At 40.7% G+C, this 20239-nt stretch overlaps 1 protein-coding gene across 1 annotated transcript in view; it reads left to right on the top strand.

The window, feature by feature from the left end:
* Positions 1 to 20239, top strand: part of DGKQ (diacylglycerol kinase theta) — a 92304-nt gene that overhangs the window by 55671 nt on the left and 16394 nt on the right. The window contains exons 10-18 of the mRNA XM_039567569.1: positions 153 to 243; positions 3203 to 3257; positions 4369 to 4430; positions 4693 to 4843; positions 5677 to 5715; positions 7396 to 7511; positions 16551 to 16702; positions 18062 to 18210; positions 18810 to 18991. Coding sequence (XP_039423503.1) covers positions 153 to 243; positions 3203 to 3257; positions 4369 to 4430; positions 4693 to 4843; positions 5677 to 5715; positions 7396 to 7511; positions 16551 to 16702; positions 18062 to 18210; positions 18810 to 18991 — 997 coding nt within the window. The remainder of the gene's footprint in view (positions 1 to 152; positions 244 to 3202; positions 3258 to 4368; positions 4431 to 4692; positions 4844 to 5676; positions 5716 to 7395; positions 7512 to 16550; positions 16703 to 18061; positions 18211 to 18809; positions 18992 to 20239) is intronic.

The raw sequence follows: 20239 nt of genomic DNA, 5'->3' as shown, positions 1-20239 counted from the left end.
GGCGCTGATACCACATCTGCCATGAGCCTCCGTGAACAGCTTTCTCCAACTAATTCAAATATGTGCCTACCGCCAGAGAAAATTTTATACTTAGTTTAAAAAGGTACACACAGATCAAATGATTGTCCTAAAATAAGTATTTTTCTCCTTAGGGTGGGAATGGCATATGTTTCTCTACGAGTAAATAAGGATAGCACTGTGCAGACCGTGATCAAAGAAGTGCTCCCATTACTTGGAAGGCAGGTAAGTGAAAGAACCTAAGCACAGCCATGTACCACCTGAGTGACCCTGAAGTATGTATTTTTCTCTTCAGAAAAATTGCAGTCTCTTAATTCGCAGTTAATGTAAATGTTGTTAGCATTTGGTGGATGATCTTTTGTGACTGGCATGCTGCTCAAAGCTTAAAGCAATCTTCAGGGTAGGTGGGTATGGGTGCTCTGTACTGGAAGGTACCATCAGTGTTTCTGGATCAAGCAGATTTACTTGCATGAACACCATGATTCTTGCGATGCAGCATATTTTTACTGGTTATTTATGTCTTGAAATATTTAAAAGACACTTATGTATGTAGCTACTCTGCTAATTTTACCTTGTTGGGAAACTGGCAATCACTGTTAGGATGATCACGCTTGTCTCCTAATTCTCTATGCTGCTTTGAAGGAAATTATAAAATCACAGTATATCTCAAGTTGGAGAGGACCCATAAAGATCACTGAGTCCAACTTCCTGCTCCTTGCAGGATTTCCTGGTAGTAAAGTGTATGACTAACAGCATTGTCCAGACACTTCTTGAACTCTCACAAACTTGGTGCCATGAACACTTTCCTAGGGATCCTGTTCCAGTGACCAGCCACCCTTTCAGTGGAGAACCTTTTCCTAAATTTGAACTCCCCTTAATGCAGCTTCATTCTCTTTTCCTTGGGTTCTATCTCTGGTGACCAGAGAGAGGAGATTGGCACCTCTCCCTTCACTCCCTGCCTTGAGGAAGCTGTTGACCATGATGAGGTCACTTCTCAGCCTCCTCTTCTCCAGGCTGAACAAACCAAGTGACCTCAGAGAGGTCCTTCCAAGTCTTGCCCTTGAGACTTTTCATCATCTCGGTCACTCTGCTCTGGACACACTCAAATGGGTTGATGTCCATCTTATATTGTGGCACCCAGACCTGCCCCCAGCACTCGAGGTGAGGCCACCCCAGTCCAGAGCAGAGCAGGTCAATCCCCTCCCTTGCCCGGCTGGTGATGCTGTGCCTGATGCACCCCAGGACACGGGTGGCCCTCCTGGCTGCCAGGGCACTGCTGGCTCATGTTCAACTTGCCACCGACCCAGTCCGCGAGATCTTTTTCCACAGGGCTGCTCTCCAGCTCTCATCCCCCAGCTTGTATTTTTAACCAGGATTACGCCATCCCAGGTTGAGAATCTGGCAGTAGCTCTTGCTAGATTTCAAATGGTTGGTGATTTCCCAGCTCTCTATCTCATCCAGATCTCCCCATAAGTGTCCCCTACCTTTGAGGGAGTCCACAGTTCCTCCTGCGTAGTATCCTCAGGAAACTCTCAGTGCATTTGATTCCTTCATCCAGACAATTTATAAAAACGTTAAAGAGCACTGCAGAAATTTTCTTCCTATGGTAGCAACCAGCATCTCTGTAGCCAGCCCCCAAGCGCTGCAAGGAAGGACTCAAGGCTGAAACAGCATCCACGTTCTTCACTGTCTGCATTCCTTCCCACATCACTGGAAATTACTAGATACATCTTGTAATCTTGTAGATGCACATGCTTTCCTTGGAAGATAATCTCTTTTCAGTCTGCCTGTCCTTCTTAGGGTTGGTGCCAAAACAATATGACTTTCAGGAAACATGTTAGTAGGCTTTGCTAGCGTACCAAGCTATTGGCCAACCCAGCCAGTGTGGAGACACAAAGCTGTAGCGTGCGCATTTTCTTCTGCACCTGGGGCTTGTGAGCACACCAGGAAATCAGCACAGTTCCACTGCTCCAGGGGCTTGCAGAGGGTGACTGCTGCCCTTTGGGGTTATTTACAGAGTACACTGGAACATGCATGTGACTACTATGTGCAGTAAGTGATAATCATAGATCTGACTAGGTATATCCATTGTGTAAAGCATGCAGCTTGTTTTGGCTGCAGAATACTTCCAGGATCTGTTGTCAGTCCATTTCCTCAAGTGCTGTGGACCTTTTGACAAAAATTGGAACAACGATGTCCAAAGTTTTGTCTTCTCTGAAAAAAAACAACAGTCAAACAGTATAGTTGGGAATTTTGTTAGGGAAAGATCTCTGTATTTGGGAAGCTAGCTATATGCTCTAAAGAGACTTAATTCTTTGGCTCAGTTGCAATTTCTCCAGTAGTGATAGTTTTTAAACGCTCTACTTGCTTCTCTATATAAACATGCATACAGGAAATCTCTTTTTAATATCCAGAATTTGCCTGGGCTGCAGATGCTCCCAAGTTGCTTTCATCAAGTATCAGGCAAAGCACATGTAGGCAGTTGAGGCTCTCAACACCCCTGGTCATGACATGCAAAGCAAGGTCATTTTTCTCTTGAGTCTCAAGGCTAAAATTTAAGACCCTTCCTCGGTCATGAGTGTCATATGTTTGCAAGGTTTTGTCATAAATGGTTTAGCTTTTGGTGCTGCTCTTCTGATCCAGCTGCAAGGGACTTGACTTCTCCCTAGCAGTAGCTTGGAGAAGAGACTGTGGCACATGTGAAGAGGGTTTTGTTCCATCAGTGCCTGTGGAGTGCCCCATGAGATGGGGAGTGGTCACCCTGGTTTTGCCAAGCTGGTTTCTGGGCCATCTTCTCAAAGAGCGGGCTTATTCCCAGTCCTGCATGCTTTCTCTGGAAGGACATTCAGGAAATACCCCACATGAGCTGTTCATCGCTGAAGCACGAACGGGATCAACCGTGCTGGACAGGGGCCCCATCACAATGTGGCTGTGACAGTGCCAATGTTTTTAGGAGCATGGTAGCATAATGCCATGAGTGTGTAAAATGGAGATTATTCCTGTCTTGGAAGGAGTTGATCAGAGGAAGAACATCATGGTTGATTTAAAAATATTTAATTTTTTTTAAATGTTTAATTTTCCATGCTCTGTTATACACTGTGTACAGTATATAACACAATAATGTAAACATCTGGGAAAATTATGTCGTTCAGAAGCTGCATTTACATTCTGTATCTTTTGGCAGACCGAGTGCCTCCAGAATTTCAAATTGGTGGAAGTGCTTATGGGCAGTAAGCAAGGTAAGTCAAGGAGCATTGGCGAAAGGCACATCTGATCTCCGTGGGATTTTTCCCCATTCTAACACAGCTCATTTTCAACAACAAAAAACACAAATGAAACTTGATGATGATGTTGAAATACTTAATCAGGAGTGATGCAGGTTCTTTTCAGTCTTGTATGTCCTGTGGGAATAAGGTTCCCCTTCATTATTACGTAAAATCTCATTTGCAGTTTCTGGTGGGTATTGACACTTCTGCCCTATTTTGGGGAGCTATGTTTAACTGACATAATTTTCTTAATTGCAGTTATTTATTAAAGATTAATTCTAAAGTTCAAATGGTTCCCTTCCTCTGTCTTCTTTCTCCCATGGAAGAGTAAGTTTGAGTCCTAAGACAGTCCGAGTAATATGTTTGTGTGTTAGGAAGAACAGAAATCTGCAGTCCTAGCATTGCTCAAGTGTTTTGTGATCCTGCAGGAACTGGGCTGGTGTTCTCCCAGTTTACATCTCTTTGTGCTTCAGTATTTGCAAGGTTGAATGGAGAAATAAATAAAGACATTGAAGTAGTCTAATGCTCTGACCACAGCTGAGTAAATATCTTTGTAGTTCTGCTTTGCTTTATTTGTGAGCATTATTGGGAAGTTGTTTTATAAGGTTATGGCAGCTTTGTTAATGTCATAACCTTGGTTGGTTTCTGGTACTCCGTTTTAAAGCATCATTTCCAACCTTACTTTAACTGGAAGTTGTTAGAATTGTTTTAATATTTTGATAAAATACAGAAGTTGGTTATTACAGTACTTGTTAAGGAATATAGTCTTAAAGTCTTCTGTCAAACAGTTAGATTATTACCAAAGTATACTGCTTGTCTTTTGAGTGGGTTCAGGCTGTTTCTGCCTTTTTTTAAAGGAGGCTGGTGTTTAGGAACTGTGAAAAAAGTCAGACTGTTCCAAGCACCTATGTGTTTTTTCCATTGGATCATAAGTAGCTCAGGTCTGCATGGTCCTTTATGATAAAATTAGTTGTGTGCAGAGCTGTACTTTTTCCCTAAATGTTTTTCTTATTGTTTTTGTGTAATTGAGCCTGATAATAATTTACATGCTTTCTAACATGATTAATGGTCTTGTCCTCTCCAGTGCAGCGCATGGTCTTGGACAATCAGGAACTGATTCTTAACAGACTCAAGGACATAAGAAAGGTAAACCTGAGAAAGGAATGTGATTTTTTTTAAATTTTTTTTCATAGCAAGTATGGAATCTCTCTTACAGAAAAAGTAACTGGTTACCCCCTAAGCAGGCTCAAGGGTAGAGAAGCTAAGTGCTTGAACTGAAGTTTGTTTCTGTTTCTGATATTCTCTAGGCATAGAGGACATGATTGCTAAGTGCAGAACTATTTTGGATTTTGCTTCACAGTATCTTTTTGCCAAATGTCATGTCATTTATTTTCCTTTATTTTGGTAGACTTCAATACGTCAGATGAATCAAACAAGATTTTACATTGTGGAAAACAGCAAATCCATTGTACAAGTAGATTTATTTGTTGGTGGCCTTCCACCTCAGCTTTCCCCTGAAGAATACACAAATATTCTCAAGGAAGAATTAGCTATCAAAAGTAAGTAAACAGGTGCATTTTCAGACACATTAACTTGTACAGAACAAAATGTAGCAGCATCAATCACTCATTTTTCTTATAATTTTAACTTTTCCTGACCTTATTTTAAAAAATCATTCTGCCTTTTACACTCATGTGGGCTTTTTTAATCATTTTAACATGCTCACAGTTGCAGGATAGATGTGACAGCTCATTATTTACAGAATAATTATTATGTTACTTGGGTTGTATGTGACTACACTTTTTATTTTGTATGTGTGTGTGAAAATGCATCACTCTTTAGAAGAACTATACATACCTTAAACCACGTGCAGAATGTCCCTTGCCTTTTTTAACCTCTGACACTTTTTGCCTGGGCTGTTCTCCATGTTATTCATGAGCTCTGTGCCCCATCATGGACAAGTATGAGCAGTGTGTGCACACACGTATGGACAAACACTAGGGGAAAAGAATTTATTTTTCTTTTTCAAAGACGTGTAATTGAATTTTCATGATATTCCTTTAACCGATACTTTGTATAAACAGTGTCAGGAATGTGTCATGCTTTTTATTGCAGGAAACAAAGCATTTTTCCCTATCTTTTATGTCACTTCAAGAGGAATTAAACTTGAAATGTCGCAAAGACTTCTTAGTCACCTTTTATGAAAATCAGTTTAGCTTTTCTTACTTGCAATGTAAACTTGAGAAGGCAAGTGGTAGCTGGAGGTTCTCCCTGTATTTGTATAACTTTTAATATTTATTTATATTATATTTATGTAACTTTTAAAAATATTTTAAATATTTACTCTAAATGTACCCAAGGTTTTATGTGTTTATATTTTTCCCCTTTGCAGCAAATGTAGTATCTGTGAGTCATGTTTATCAAGCACAAGGTAAGCATTAAAATTTTTAGTCTTGCAAACAATGTCTATGTTCAAAACTGCAGCGTAATACTAGAGGCTGGAAGCTCAGAGTATGTTAGTCTGACTGCATAAGCAAAAAGCCCTTCAGGTAAAATGTAACACATTGTACTTATGAGAGCAGTGGATTAGTGCTAGCTTATTAAAAAAAAGTTAAAAGGTTGGCTTCATGCTGTGTATAACAGAAGGTGGTAATATTTCATCATAAAAATGAGATTTGAAGTTGCACTTCAACTGCATAATCTTAACAACACAGAACTGTTAAAAAGCCTTCAAGTGTTCTTTCTTTGACTTCAAGAATACTAAAATTTGGTACTGCTTTTGGACTCAGTGGGACTGTTTCATAGTCACTGTTTCCTAGCAGTGTTAAGAGCTAGAGTTCAGTGGCTGAAAGTTGAAGAAAATAAACGCATTCCTATCTGCCTTCATCTCTTGAGCTGTTTCTTTGCTTTTGCTGTCTGTATTAATTTTATTTCAGCAAATTGGAGAAGCCATGAGGCTTCTGAGAGCTGGAGCAGCAGTGGCTCTGGGCAGCTTTAGTGCTGTGGTCAGGTGGAGATCTGCATTTGGTAAAAATTAAAAGTGTGGAATTTTCTCTTCTGTATGTTTAGGTATCTGTAGTTGAGATGCTTCACATCCTTTGGCAGGCTTAGCTTCCACATGTCTGCTAAATGGATCTTTCTAGAGCATGGTTTTGAAGACTGATGTGTTTGACTTCCTTTGTGTTTTTGCTGACTCCACATGACTAATTGACACGGATTGATTTTGATTTTTTCATAGCAAGAGCTGTAAAGCTTTCAGATGTACCTTCTCCTTTCCATATTTGTCAGTGGAGAATACTGGGTTTTGTGATACTCTTCCCATGTCACAGCATCATTAAACCAAATTTACATGCATGTGTTTATTAGATGTTTCTGCTTGGATGTGACTTTTATTGCCACTTTCTTATTATGTTTGTATTTTTGTGGTTCTCATAACTTCCTAACTCTCCCTTTTTGTTGCAGCCAGGTTATGTTACCAGCCTACCTCTCATATACTGTCCATGCATTTTTGTCTTGTTCTGCCCTGTTTTCCTCCTCACCAAGTATCTTACTTTATACTTGTCAGTGGTTATTTTGTCAGTGGTTATTTTGTTTTCTTCTCTTTTATCTTCCCTTCTTCCCCAACTTCTCTATTCAGAACCTAAGCCAACATAAAGATCTAGACTTGATTATCAGCCCAAATATTTGCTGGCACTAATTCTTACTGAGATATTGTAAATGAAGAGAACTAATGGATTTTTAATAATTGGATACAAAATGAAACCTGATACCTCTGCAACTTGTACATGATGAGAACAGAATGTTAGTTATGATAAAGAGTATGCAAATAGGCCCTACCCCTGAAGCTCAGAGGAAATCTTTAAATATGCATCAGTTCTGTGCTGCAACTCTTGTCTTCAACTTGCTTTGCTTTAACAAATACCTGAGGTGTGTTTGAGGGTAGGAAGGAAGGTTTAAAAACACAACACAATTCAACTGATAGCAAACAACTGCAGAATAAGTTTTGCTGAATAATGTCCTCAGTAAACTGAGTAAACTTTTGCTGTAATATGAGACCTATTTTCTAATAATAATAGAAAATATAAAAAGTAGTTCTGATGCCTCTTTACAGGTGCTGTTGTACTCCAAATTTCATGTTTTTCTGAAGCTGAAAGAATATATATGCTAGTTAAAGATACTGTTGTCAATGACAAGCCTCTGAATGCTGTGGTGATTCCTGCAGTTATGGTAAGAGACAGGTTTGAATTTAAAAATGTCTTTAAAAGAAAAAAACTGCCTTAAAATTCTTTCTGCTAGAACTAAATGAAAATATGCTTTATTCAAAGAGGCCATACTGTAAGTAGTGTGATAAAAAAAAATACTTCAGAGCCTGTACTTCATGTATATGATATATTCAGTAAGTCACTTATCCTATTACTGTTGAATTGTCAATCTACAGCTGCCTAACTATGCAACTATAAAGGGGAGAAAAACAGCTTTTTTCTCCTTGTTTCTTTCAAAAATCAAGATGTTAAGTGGGGTTTCAGTTTCAGCTGGTACGTCTTAAAATGCTTACAGAACTTTGTTATGGGAGCTAAATGTGTTTCCTCATTAACTATGAGGTAAAGTACTTCTGCTTATTTTCACATTGACATTAGCTTCATTTCCCCCATTCTGTAGCAGAGGCAGTTTGACCTTGTTTACCTCTTGAGGATTTCAGAAGAACATAGTCTTCTGAAAGACTTAGTGCAAGAGTTGTTTCACAAATTCAGGCTTGATTCTGATTTATTCTTATTGTTACAAATCACTTTCATATGAATCAGTTGGTTTAATAATAGGTTTCATGTTAATAAAGTAGAGTCAATGTGAGAAGAGGAAAATGATTAGCTGAGTGAAGTGATATTTTTAACCAGGATTATGTAGGTTCTGTCCAAAAAAGAGTGTTGTTGTAGTTACTTTCTGCTGAGGTGTTGTGTATCTTGCAGTTACTATCTTTCTGGAGCTGCATTATGCAAGTGAAGTGAGAGTCTTGGTTTGACTTCTTGGAACTTCACAGGTCAAAAACTTCAAAAAATTACACTATTAGTGGGAATTATGAAACATCTTTAGATAGGAGGGTATCAAGTTCCATGGCCATAGATGCTTACTCACATATCTGCTTTCACTGTTTAAAAATGAGTCCTACACTTGTCAGGGTTTTCTGAAGGCAAAATTATGGGTTTTGTATGAGCAGACACTAGTGGTAGCGCTCACATGCAACTGGCAAAATCAAAAGTTACAATCCCTCCTAAAAATATAAGAGCCTTGTTCTTATGCATGCATAGGAATTACATTTTGTGAAGTTCTTAGAAATCAAGGCCCCCTTGTCCAAACTAGGTTTCAGAGTGCCTGTTACGAGAAACAGAAAGCAGCATGAACTTTTGGATACTTGTTTTTGATGTTTTTTAGGCAAATGCATTGTGAACCTGTATTTGGTGTCTGCGGTGTGAAGTTGGAAATACTCCACTCCGCTGATTACATATGTCTGTTTTTCTGACACTGGCTATGTTTGAAGAGAACTTAGGAAATATCCAGGAAAATGTGGATATTGTTGTTATCTGATCAAGATATTTTTTAGAAACTCCAGTTCAGGGGACTGCTAGGGATTAATTTCTAATATGTGAGCAGGAGAGAGGGGCTGTACCGGGGCACAAACATTATGTTTCCATTTCAGCATGTGTTGTTTATATTTGGTCATCTCACTGAAAGGAGCCAACAGTTAATCTAAATGATACTTCAAGTATTGTTTTTTACATGATTGTCCAGCCAGCTTATGCCATTCACTAATTACCCAAGGTAGACTAATGGTTGATTATTGTCTTTACTTTGGGTAGCAGTTGGACTAGATGACCTCCTGCAGTACTTTCAACCCAGGCTATCTTTTTAGCCTATGATAATATTAGTCTTTGTTTATATGTGTGATCATTTAAATACAGTACCAGGAAATACACAGGAACTGACACAATACTAAATTTACACCATGTTTAACATTCCTTTTGTGAGTGAAATACAAAGAAGTTGGGAATGAAGAGGTAATGATTTTTCCAAATTGCCAATTAAATTAAAGAAAAATCTAACCAACCAAAAAACAACAAACCAAAATAGCCCTTCTTAAAAATTGATAAAAGCACAGGAGTATTGGTGGTTAGCAGGTTGCTACTCTTATTTTTCTGAGGTGGAATTTGCTTACTCTGTGTCTGATATACCATCTAAGGAGGAGGCACAGTTCTAGTCTGGCATGCTCAGGTCTACCTGAAGAAATTCACCCCCTTATTACCATTACTGAGAAGTTTAAGTGCAGAATCAGTTTGCATAAGCTGCTTATTAGAAAGTCAAGCAGTTAGTGTTACCAGATGTGTTGATCTGTTCGCTGTTTCGGGCCTTTAAGAATTTAATTGAACATTTTTTCATTTCACAATATTCAAATAAATGAAAATACTCTCTTCACTGGAGTGTGGAAAAAAAAAAGTGCAGTATTTATAAAGCAGTTTAGCTGCTGTGTGTAAGAAACTGTGGGGACAGTTTTGTTTCACTCTTTGGTATCATGTCAAGGTGAAAGACATTGCAGGACTAAATCCTTCCGTTCAGAACTAATTTACCAGAACTTGTTTTGCAGCATTGGCAAGCAAGGAAGTCAGCAGACAATTGTATGAGGCCGATACCAGCACAGGTTTTTGTGGCTTTATCACTAACGCCTTTTACTAGTGGAGTGCCCTCTGATAATACTGTTTAGATTCCTTAAGAGTAGCAGGAAAAGATGTAGAAGGTTCCCAAATAGATGAAACTTTCAGTTTCATTCATTCCACTAAATCCTCACACAAATATTTACATCTTAAAATCATCGTAGTTAAATGAGCCTTTTAGCCGAAACATGAGTGATTACTTTTCACCCTTCTGAAAGGGTTGTCACCCTTTTCAACCTTCACTGGAAGGGTTTTCAAGCATTGGAATGGACTGCCAAGGGAAGTGGTGGAATCACCAATCCCTGGAGGTGTTCAAGAAGTGACTGGACATGGCACTTAGTGATGTGGTCTAGTTGACAAGGTGGTATTCAGTTAAAGGTTGAACTTGTTCTTAAACGTCTTTCCCAACTTCAATGATTCTGTGATTCATCCATTTCTGCAATATGCCAAAAAATAAAGAAAAGGCTTGGGGTTGACCCAGCTGCTGCTCCAGTTGTGTTGCGACACCTTGCATGTAATTCCGCATCAGATAATGAGTCCTTTCTGGCCAGGGTGGAGAAATTTTGTGCTTGGGGCATTGTGAGTCCTTCCACATGGAAGATGCTGCTGGCAGTTGCTTGCAAATGTTGAATTCTACTTGTCAGAGATATGTGCAGTTCCGGGAGACAGCCCACCACCCAGGAAGATGTGCCGTGGTTGTCACATTGGTAGGCTGGTGGCACAGAATGACTTGTTCTGCTTTGTTGTGAGATGTGATTACACAATACAGTCAATGGAAAGGGGATTAGCATGGATAACAAACATCTTGCCCCAGTCTAAAGCCATGTTGTGCTACTCCTGACAAATTACGCAATTCACAGTGACTGTCAGAGTGTCTAAATCACGGAGCCTCCTTCAGCTGTCTCTAAGAAAGGAGCAATAAATTCCTTCCTGAATGCCAGCCAACACAAAACCCTTCTGCAGATTTCACTCCTCAAGCACAGCACTGAAGCCAGGGCTAAAGGGGGAAGGGAGTCCTTGGGCTGTGAGTCACATACTCTCTTCTGCCCAGTAACAAACTCACTCGTCTGTCTCCAGTGGGGCTTTATCAAGGAACTTCTAAAAATTGTGCAGCATAAGGGTGCTACCCTTGTGGCTCTCTGTAATTCTAACAAAGAGAAAGCTCTTGAGAAAGCACAGCAACAGCCCTGCTCTACTGTACAAACGGTCAAGAGTTTTTAACGCCTACCAAAAAATAATTGTTTTCTTAGAAGCTGGCCTTTATCTGGGGATTTAGCAGTGTTTCTTACTCTTTTAAGCTTATTGACGAGTTGTGATGGGAAGCAAGTTCACTGTAAGGATAAGCAGTTTCTCAAACTCTTCTTTTTATTCTGAATAGCTGCATCAACTACTAAATGCATATAGTTAGGAATTTACATTGGAAGATACCTTAACAAAGGTGGATTTGAGTAGTAGGACTGTTCAGTTCACGCTACATAGGGATTTTTTATTAGCTCCAGGCATTCGCTGCAGCTGCCTGTGAATCTTAGTAGCATTCAGGGTATATGTTTAACTGGTTTGGGGGTTTTTCGGTACAGTATTGACACTTGACAAGAAATGTAGTTGGCAATTTACAGTAGAAACTGTAAATATGTATTTGCAACAATTTATGTTACTTGAGTAAGATCTCAGGCAACTTTACGAAACACAGCTGTGCTTTTGAATGCTTTAGAGTGTACCATGTCTCAGAAATAGTTGTGATTCCCTTAAGATGCTTTTGAATTATTTCAGTTACTTGGTTTTAAACCCAGTGCGTTAGAACGTGCCTGTAAAAGCAAGTAATATAAAACACGTGTTCAGCATGTCACTTCTAAATGTCCCAAACCAGTATTTTTAGAAACTGATTGCCTGAAGAAGAGAAGATAATCAAATGTTCTTAGTACATTCAAGTAAGGTATTTTTTAGACTTCAGTGTTGTGCTGGTTTCTTTGCTCTTATTCTTTTTTGAAGAAGTTTTTGTTTACTTCGAGCTGCAGAACTTCATATTTTTTTCTTTTTATTATCCCATTAACCCCCTTTTTTTAAACCCCACAAGTTTCCAGGCATTATACCAAGCCTGAGGTTTCAGGTTGCCAGTATTGTTCAGAAAATTGAAATGGCTGGAGGTTAAATTTAGCTCTAAAAAAGCTAAAAGAGGAAAGCTTTAAAAAAGCTCTGAAGAGGAAGAAATGGTAAGTGGACAGGAGAGAGGGTAGGGCAGAGTAAAAGCTGGACAAGGAGTGCTGGAAGGGAACAGGTTGCTCTCTTACCCCGTGGGACATGATGTTTCCTTTCAGAGCTGCTCTGCCTTCTGATGCTTGTGGGATTTAACTCCATACAGCACTACAGGCTGGGCAGAGTGGCTGGAAAGAGTCCCAGAGCGAAAGGACCTGGGGATGCTGGTCAACCTCTGGCTGAACATGAGCCAGCAGTGTGCCCAGGTGGCCAAGAAGGCAGGCCAATGGCATCCTGGCCTGTATCAGCAACAGAGTGGCCAGCAGGACAAGGGGAGTGATTGTCCCCCTGGACTCAGCACTGGTGAAGCCACACCTCAAGTACTGTGTCCAGTCTGGGCCCCTCGCTTTAAAAAGAACATTGATGTGCTGGACATGTCCAGAGCTCATGAAAGGACCAGAAAAAACATGTCATATGAGAAATGGCTGAGGGAGCTGGGGTTGTTTAGTCTCCAGAAGAGGAGGCTCAGGGGCGACCCCATCGCTCTCTACAACTCCTGAAAGGAGGGTGTAGTGAGGTGGGGGTCAGTCTGTCCTGCCATGCCTGCAGTGAGAGGACAAGAGGAAATGGCCTTAATCTGAGACATGGGAGAATCAGATATTAGAAAAAAAATTATCTCTGTCAGGGTGGTCAGGCATTGGAATAGGTTGCCTGCCCATGGAGGTCACCATCCCTGGAGGTGTTCAAGAGGCATCAAGATCTGGGGCTGGTGATGTGATTGAGTGGTTTAGGTGTTACAGTAGCAATGCTGGGTGGATGGTTGGACTTGATGATCTTAAAGTTGTCTTCCAACCTTGATGATTCTGTGATTATCAAAGGACTATCCTAAGTGGGATGTGGCAGTTGATGATGTGGGAACTGATGGACGAACAAGATGGCCTTTACTTCTGAAAACACCAGAGCTCTGCTTACTCTTCCATTAATGCTTGGAATGGCTCAAGGGGACAAAATCCGCTTGTCTCTTTGGAATGTGTGGATCCTTAAGCTGTTGACTTAATATTCAAGGAATCCTTCCTTTTTGTGACAGTGGCATGCATTATTTTCCATAGACTTCCTTTGCTGCCTCCAAATATCCTTTCCATGTGCTTAACAGAAATTAATATATTGCCCTTATTGTGTGTTGGGCATGCTTTGAGTAATTGCTTCTCCCTTTCCAATAAGGCCTGAATGTAGAGGTGAAAGGTGTTTTGTCTTCAGTTGTCAGTTTAGGATGAAGGTGGTTCCTTTGGAGAGAGCTGTGTGCACAGCTTCACAGCCTCTTTCTCATCAACCTACTTGTTTTGTCAGCAGTAGAACCTTTCCAGTAAAATAAAATGTTGAGGTTCTTTTGGCTCTTTGTCCCCCCAAACAGCCATTGTTTGGCTCATTTATTTGTCAAGAAAACAGATGTATTTTCAAACTGAATGTCTCTGGTAGAATCTGAAGGACGAGTAAAGAAGGGGCAGTTTGTGCCTGCTTCACCAGCCTTCGTACCTGCTAAGTGTTCCTCTTTTCAGTGTGTTTTCTCTTTGTCAAGAGACAAGTCACACTGGATGGCAGAGAGTATTTTTCATGCAGGCAGTGTTAGAGGAGAAGGATTTTTATGTGACTGAATGTTGACGCATCTGGCAGGGTGTGAGTTGCAGAAGATTAGCACTCAGCTCTTCTAAGAACAAAAAAATTAGAGGAAATCTCTCAAGTACTGTGAAGACCCAAACAATCATTTGTTTGTAAGTGCCTAAATCAGCTCACAGATCTGGGGTATCTCAATGTCAGACTCTGTTTTGCATCCCCAGAAATCTAACTCATTAATTTGACCTGATTTCTCTGTTGTTCACCTCAGATCATGGTCTCTGGTGGTCGCTCACAGGCAGCAGCTGAAAGGCTCTCTGGGTGCAGTCTCCTCCCATCTGTAGCTGTTGGTATCTCTCCACATGCTTGCACGCTGTGGTCATGCTGCTGCCTCACCGCCCCCTGAATCATTCTTGTCTAAATTGACTTATATTTAGCACTGTTGTTCTGTTCCCTGAATCCATCCGGTCAGCTGCGTGACAAATTGCTGTTCCCTGAATGCTGTCCAATTTGTAAATAAGAATTACCACCACTTAGGGACTATGGCAGACGTTTCTGTTTAGAAGTGCACTTGTTGAAATGTCCAATAGACTTTTCTGGCATGTACCTGCACCCCAGCCTTGTGGCAGGATGGATGAAAGGTGTGCTGGTGTCTTCTGATCTTTGTAGAACTACTTAAAAATCATTTTACAGAACTATTTATGGGTGGACAAGCTGGCTGAAAACCAGTCCCAGGGGAGTGCATCTGTTGGCTGGAAGTTTTGATGTCCAGTGAGGCTGCAGGTATTGTTCCCATGCAAGCCGTGGAGTGCCCCAGGAAATCTCACCTCTGCCATGTCCAGTGGCCTCCTCTGCAGTGGTTTCTTTGGAGGCTTTGAGAGTCCTTTCAGCAGCAGCTTCAGTAGGTCATAAGATACTGACACCCCTGAGTAAATCCTCATGATGTAAAAGCTTTGCTTACATATTTTTAAAAGAAACTTTCAGCTTCTAAATTCATAGGGAGAGGTACACCACTGTCTGCCCCAAACATCTTCATTTTCAAATGTTTTGTCCTTGTAAATTGATATGCATTCTAAGACAACCACAAAACTAAAGGAAGATTTTTCAGTTGGTGTCATAGGTTAGCAAGCATAGTCCCGGAAGGGACGTCCTTGCTAAGGGGTGCTTACAGTTTCCTCTGGGAACTGATAGAACCTATCAGCTGGCCAGTTTGAATATGGACAATTCTCTAAGCCACTTAAAGTTGTGATCACCTCTGTGATCCACATTTAAGAATAGGCAAACTCCCCCTCCAAGCTCTCTCCTCGTTTCCGGCGCTGGCACAGGTGGCTGCAGGGCCCGAGCAGGGCCCAGTGGGCCCGGCCCAGGCCCTGCTTGGGCCAGGCCGGGCCCGGGCCACGGCCATCCTGAAGCCATGGACCTGTTCCAGCCGTGGAACCCCCCCCACTGCCTTGCCGTGGGCAGCCGGAGCGGCTCGGCTCTCCCCCCCGCTCCACTGCGATAAGAAAAATTCAACATTCAAGCTGCAAAGCTGCAAGGCCGAGGTGAGATTAACCCTTTTATTGCTGTGAAGAGCTGAAAACCTGAGGGAAGAGAGAGAGGAGATGCTTAAAGCTGAAATTCTCTTGTGAAGCTATGATATATCAGAGTATCCTGTTGTAATTTCATGAAGATATGGGGGGTGGAGTGTTCAACTTGTGAGCAGAAGCACCTGCACTGAGATAGGCAGATGCTGACGCAGCTGTAATTTCATGAGAAGTTTGGACAGGGAGAGATGAACCAGATGAGGACTTTTGCTCCAAATGGGAAAGGAGAAAACCTCAGTCCCTAGAGATGCTCCCAGAGATAGTCCTAAAGATGAAGATGATGAAGACCCTTTGCTCCCAGGGAAGGAGAAGGGCCTCTGTTTTTGTTTCTGAACAGCTCAACCTTAAAATTGTACCCCAAAAAACTTCAAGAGTGGACCCTCGAAAGCAGTTGCGGGAAAAGCTGCAAGTCGGGGGAAAGGACTCACACGCAGGCAGAGAGACTCCTCTTCCTAAATGGACTGAACAATATTTGGAAGTGGGCGGCTGTCTCGTTGTGATAATGTTTTCATAGCATGAGCAAGAAGAGACTTCTCTTTCTAAATGGACTGACAAGGTTATTATGGAAGTGGTAAACAGACTGAACATCTTAAGGGTTGTCTTTGAACATTGTCAGTGGGAGAAGGGAGGAAGGTGGGGGGAGGAGGAGAGTTCTGAAGGTGGTATAATTTTTTTTTTTTTCTTCTTTTAGGTCTGTTAATAAACTTCTTTATATTCTTTCAAGTTTGGTGCCTGTTTTGCATTTCTCCTAATTCTTATCTCACAGCAGATAAACAGTAATGAGTATTTTGGACCAAACCCCTACAGTTGGTTTGGGGAGAAGCTCTCACTTTTCAAGGAAACTGTTTTAATAGTACAGAACTCTTATCTCTCACAGTGTTCTTTGGCCTAGACTGTTTACTGAAAATGTGTAGGAAGGGCTACTTACAATGCCTTTGGTTCTAATGTTAGTCTCAAATGTGTACTTGGAGTGGGTTAAGGAGCTTTCAGTTCCTAGGGAAGCAAGATCAGCAGCTAACCTGTCCATTGTCTGGACAGTGAATCTTTTTATTTATAGAATCTGGATTTTTTTTTACTAGGCATCAAGGAAGCATCAGGTAATACTTCTGAGATGCAGAAGTAATTTTCCTGCCTTTTCATGGCATTGACTAATCCTTTTTCTTGTTTTCTTTCAGGCTTCCAAGATACCACGGAATTGTTGCCCACTTCTTGTATTTGTGAATCCAAAAAGTGGTGGTCTAAAAGGTCGGGATCTGCTGTACAGTTTTAGAAAGCTGTTAAACCCACATCAGGTCTTTGAACTTACCAATGGGGGCCCACTACCTGGGTAAGTCGTCATGTTTTACTTTTTTTTTTAATTTATATTGTTTTCTTATTTTTTAAAAAGGTGGACTAGATTCACTTCTTTTCAAGATTTAAATTGCTTCAGTCCTATGCCTGAAGACTAGGGCAGTGGATCATTTCCTTCTGACTGGTTCTTACTGTGAGAACAGATTTAAACTTTGAGGTTCTCTAAAGAAAAGAGAATAGAGTAGTTCCTGATGTATATATTTCTGTCAAATCTAGCAGAGTCTGGCCCAGGGAAAGTCATATGCACTTTACAATAGCACATATTCAATAATTATTAAAAATAAATGGATTTTATATTTGAATGAAGATGGAAAGAGAAATGTCACGTTTCCTGATGAGGTTGTATTTTTGCTTTTATTTCTTCTGATGTTTAATGGGAACTACCAGGAAAGTATAATAAAATTTTCTATTTTGACTCTTGAAACTTTGCCACAGTTGCAGAATTAACAAGGCCTGCCTGATCACAGCTGCAACATTTCTACAAGGAACAGGACATAATGTGCTTGTAGGAAGGCAGGAACTGATGATTTGATTTAATCAACCCCACTTTGTTACAGCTTCGTAAAACTGAAAGCGATGGTTGTGGCCTATTCCTCATTCCTTCACTACTGCTTTAATAAAAAGCTTGTCATGAGAAGATATTCGGAACAAAAGCTTTGTGGGAAGAATGCAGCTTATGTAGGAGACGAGATAAACAAGCTACACAAACTAATTTTTCTGTCAGAACTGTATCATTCTGTTGTCTTTCTAACGCACTTCAAGCTGCAACTTCAGTAACCAGTTCATTTTGTTTTGGCTTTGGAATCTTTCTGTGGCTTTATGGCAAAATGCTCCCATTTGTTCATTGCTTCTTGTGCAATGGGAAATAAAAATTCTTTTGCATATCTTGGTATGTAGGATGAAAAGCCACAAAAGGTAAGCGTCACCAGGAAAACAGTACTATGAAGAAGAAAATGTACTGTGATTCCTATGACTAAGTACAAAAACACCACCACTAATCAACATCTCCTCTAGGATTTAGAGAGTTACAGATGTTCACGGTGAAATTATGACTAGTTAGGTCTCTGTGCCCTTGAAAAAGGAAGTGATTAACCATGTAGCTCTGTCTGTGAAGAATCTTAGAGGAATATGGTTTTTACTCTTTTTAAAATCATCTTTATCTACAACTCCATATTTTTCCATTCACGTTGTTGAAGCTGATCCAGAAACTGGTGGTAAATGGGCATGGGCAGAAATCCAATATTACTGTGTTATTTTAAATAGCATATTGGGACTTTGCATTTCCTATATTCTATTGTAACATTTCTTTTCCCCTTTGCTTTGCTTCACAATGAAGGTTTCACACGTTCTCCAAAATCCCCTCTTTCCGAGTGCTGGTGTGCGGAGGGGATGGCACTGTTGGCTGGGTCCTTGGTGCACTTGAGGAGATCAGGCACAAGCTGGTGTGCTCAGAGCCCTCAGTTGCCATCTTACCTTTGGGAACAGGTGAGAATCACGGCAAGAACCGTTCTTCTGCTGAGGGCAGAAGTCCTCCGGAAAGTTTTATCTTTGTGTGACACAGGACTCAGTCTTGTAGCTGAGATGCTGTGAGATTCAGTTCTGGCTGGTGCTGGAAAGTAAACCAAAATAACAGCTTTTCAAGGAAATGTCAGTCATGCTTTCTGAAAAACAGCATCAGGAAAAACAAGCAGCAGGAGTGTTGATACGGGTGTGGGTAAGTGGGCAGGAGTTGGGAGGGCAAAATATCCTCCTCCTGACAGCCACAGGTGCATCAGCCATTGCTGTAAGACAGCAAACTCAGTTGCTCCCTGGTGTCTCAAGTCCATAACAGGTTTTTCTACCACTTTCTGTGGAAAGGTTCCAGTGTGTCTGTATGCAATAGTAAACACATGTGCAACACAACACAACACATGTGACACAGCACAACTTAGTTTTGTTTTTTTCCTGCTAGTTAGCTCTTCCTTCCAAATGAACTAATTCTGTGACTTGATTGGAGCACCTTAGTGCCGTGTGATTTGTAAAACAGGGCTGATGCGCTGATTGAGAGACACGGTTATCTTTTGGTGTTCTTCACTGTTGCCCAGGTAATGACTTGGGGAGGGTCTTGCGCTGGGGAGCTGGCTACAGTGGGGAGGACCCGTACTCCATTTTGGTTTCTGTGGATGAGGCGGATGATGTTCTTATGGATCGCTGGACTATCCTTTTGGATGCAGAAGAGCCAGCTGAAGGTGCAGAAAATGGTATTGCGGAACCTGAGCCTCCCAAGGTGAGCTGAGCACCATTTGGGTGTGATTCTTAGGAGCTGCTGTTCTAGTGAAAATCACAAAAATGATGGGTATTAACGTAGTTTAATTTTTACTGCTCACTTGTCTTTGTGCTTGGGCCTTACTGAGCTGTTTCCTAGTGAATACACCACATGTCTGGACCTAGTGTTTCGGTTTCAGCAGGGCTGCTTGACTGCAGAGCATGTTTTGTACCTGTTTAGCAAAAAGCATCTGATAGAGGATTAATGAAAAGATTCACATGGCAATGGCATTCTTATTTGCTTCAGCTGGAATGAAAATTATTTCTCAAATAAGAAAAGGCTTTGGCAGGAATGCCAAAACACTTTCCAAAACACTTGTGAAACTGGACTGTCAACCAAAAACACTCCCTTCCCCAAAAGGTACTCTAATTTTTCCTTTCACAGTTTAAGATGTTAGCAGGAGTTGCTAGCATATTCACAAAGTAAATCCTTCTGTCATCTTACTGCCATTGTGTATCTGTATATGTGCCATCTGTTATTTGCAATTTTTTTGAGTGAAAGTAACTGTCACTTGGTTCATATGGACTTGTTTCTGTTTAGGAAAATAAAAATGTTGATTGTAGATTGTGACTTTGGAGCTTTATGTGAATCCTGGTTCTGTCTCTCTTCAGATTAAAGGAAGAAATTGGACAAGGGGCTTGCAAAAAAAAGTAGGAAATCATGACAATGGTAGCAATTGTCCAAGATTTTAGTCTGGTCACTGGAAAATCCTAGGCATTATGAGTCATTTGGAGGAATTAAGATGCTCAGGTTCCAGCTATTTTTCACTTGGTGGAGACAGAGGCTTATTTTCCCATGGTGCCTACTCTGCTTTTTAAAGGTGAAGGATGGGAGAGCAAGGACTAGGATAAAGGTGCTATGGAATGAACTGGCATGCAAAGGAAGGATTAATGGAAGAAATGGTCGAAATCTGTAGGAACTTGAGGCTGACATATAGGGAGATAGTTAAAACACAGCTGAGTAGGTGAAGTCAAGTTCATTCATCTGGTGTAAGCTGGTCACCTTCCAAAGTAAGTAAGAGTGTCTTACCAATGATGTAATATAAATCCATGGCTGATGCCAAAAATAATAGTGGCATCAGTGTTCAGCAGCTTGTGAAGTTACTGCATAGAATCACTTTGAGAAGTTGAGTTGGTTTTATTTCTGCATTTGTTTTTATTTCTGCCTTATTATGCTTGTTACTTTTAATTAAGATTAAATTTTGACGGT

The sequence above is a fragment of the Corvus cornix genome, chromosome Z (genome assembly GCF_000738735.6).
Source record: "Corvus cornix cornix isolate S_Up_H32 chromosome Z, ASM73873v5, whole genome shotgun sequence".
Classification (NCBI taxonomy): domain Eukaryota; kingdom Metazoa; phylum Chordata; class Aves; order Passeriformes; family Corvidae; genus Corvus; species Corvus cornix.
The sequence above is the reverse complement of the archived record's forward strand: the minus strand, read 5'-3'. Positions and strand labels throughout refer to the sequence as shown.